The sequence below is a fragment of the Pteropus vampyrus genome, unplaced genomic scaffold (assembly GCF_000151845.1).
Source record: "Pteropus vampyrus isolate Shadow unplaced genomic scaffold, Pvam_2.0 Scaffold23, whole genome shotgun sequence".
In the NCBI taxonomy this organism is placed as follows: domain Eukaryota; kingdom Metazoa; phylum Chordata; class Mammalia; order Chiroptera; family Pteropodidae; genus Pteropus; species Pteropus vampyrus.
Window position 1 is genome coordinate 11278 of NW_011888804.1, and position 2064 is coordinate 13341.

General features: G+C 39.0%; 1 protein-coding gene across 1 annotated transcript in view; it reads right to left on the bottom strand.

Moving 5' to 3' along the window:
• Window positions 1-6: 6 nt before the first annotated feature.
• Window positions 7-2064, bottom strand: part of LOC105289361 (dynein heavy chain 10, axonemal-like) — a 37457-nt gene continuing 35399 nt past the window's right edge. The window contains exons 19-20 of the mRNA XM_023528139.1: window positions 878-1354; window positions 7-784 (exon numbers count right to left, since the gene is read on the bottom strand). Of these exons, the coding sequence (XP_023383907.1) occupies window positions 578-784; window positions 878-1354 (684 nt within the window). The 3' untranslated portion in view covers window positions 7-577. The remainder of the gene's footprint in view (window positions 785-877; window positions 1355-2064) is intronic.

Here is a 2064-nt window from a genome sequence, read left to right on the forward strand (position 1 = left end):
AATTAAAATAAAATCAAGATAAAGTCATTTTTAAAAATAAATAGTCCACATAGACAGGCACAGAGAGATAGATAACCTAGACAGATAAGCCCTTCATAAACGAAAATCCAGCTTCAAATCAACTTAATCTCTGACTAAGACAAGGTTATCCCAGCTTGCTAATTCATCCAGCTGTGCCGTCTGTCAGAATCAAAAACAAATCTCCTCTGAAGATATGACATTAGCCAGAGCCTCCAATTCTCTCTCCAGTTTGTCACATAGTACAACATATAGAACACAATCAGAGATGACAGGCACGTAAGGGTACCGAACGACTTGAACGAAGCCAAGAGATACACAGACACTATAAGCAGACCTTAACAGAGTTTTAAAACACGGAATTTAAAATCATTTTACTCGATAGAGGTAAAGGAAACAAAGGACAAAGTTGAGAACTTTGATTTTAGTTTAATCATAAAAATAAAATTTTTCGTAACGTGCATTTTTCTGATGAGAGGCTCTCTAGCTGTGAGGTTGCTTTACATTTAAATCATAGACAAATCTATGGCAGTATATCTGAGAATTGCTGAAAAGGGTCTTAGTGTCCAACGCAACCGTAAAATGCTGAAGGAAGTTGTTCACTTACGTAGATATTATACATCACCATGGTTCGGTACCTCTCCTGGACATCCCTGTACCTTAGTTCCATGACTAAAGATTTACTTCTAATTTCTGCAATTGTCGCAAGGACAAACTTGAGATCCTCAAGGGTACTGGGGCTCTTCTTCAGGTTTTTGGCCAGGCTCTATAAAAGAAAGTTCGAAGGACACTAAATAAACCAAATGAAAACCCGACTTTCCCAAAAAAGCAGTTTTAATGAAACACGGTGACCCACTACCTCCATCTCTTCGTAAAGATTATAGAGCTCCTCCTTTGCGGACTCATTGAGAAGTTTTCCAAGCGAAATCACCCAGGACTTGGCGTTTTCCTGCACCGTGTTTGCCAGCGGCCCTAGCTGAAGCCTGACACAGTGCTCATCCTTAATCAGAGGGTGACGTGTAACTTCATAGGCAATCTTGGAATAGAACTGCAGCTTATCATCATACGCCACGCAAGGGGGTCTCTTGGCAGCGAATTTCTCCATCACGATGGCTTTGTCCAGCTTCCAAAGAGGTCGATACCGCTTCCATTTCTGTAGGTACTTCATGAGATTGATCAGAATCCTGTGGACATTCTGAGGGATCATAACAGCTTGTTCAATTATCTGAGGGTTCAGAGAAATATCGTTGTAAAAGCTTATTATGACAAGTTCTTCCTCCTCCCCCTTCTGAGGAGGGCATTCTATGCAGCTGCCGTTCATCCACCGGACAAAATGCTGGCGAAACAAGAATCGGGGGAAAAAACAGTCGTTTAGCGTTGAGTTTGCATCCTATGTATGTATTGGCGTTCAGTAATAAGTCTTGCTAGTAATGGAAATCATTCTCTTATCAATAAATTGTGTTAGATTGCAAAAATGAGTGAGCACCGCAAAACGCTCCGAGGAACTCAGTCTGCAAAACCGTGAGCCCAGGAAATAGTTATGATGTTAAGCCACTGAGATTTGGAGTGGCTTGTGATGCAGGGGAAAAAAAAAAACTAACTTGGTAAATAACAACAGCCAGCCACTTCAGTCGTAAAATATAAATCTTGAAGCTCAAAGATACTTAACTTAAGCTGTATTAAGTTACCTAGTCATAAATATTTATTTTTTGTTAATGGAGTATATTTCCATCGTTTTCCAAGAGAATAGGTAAAAATTCTTTTTATTCGGAAAAAAAAGCACCTATGAAAGTCAAATGATACAGGCTTCGCCCAAAGCCTCAGATCCATCTACTTGCAAAGGAAAAATTAAACCGGCGTGAAGTATTGTGATTAACATACATATGGTTCACAGAGAGTTTTTCCTATTTATTTACCCCCCTTGGAAATTGTTCTGTCTCCCTGTTCAAAGAACCAACGATATAACACCTTTAAGTTACAAGAATTTAAATGACAGTCATAATAAATAACTGTATTAGCACAGATTATAAAGTATGTGCAATTTAT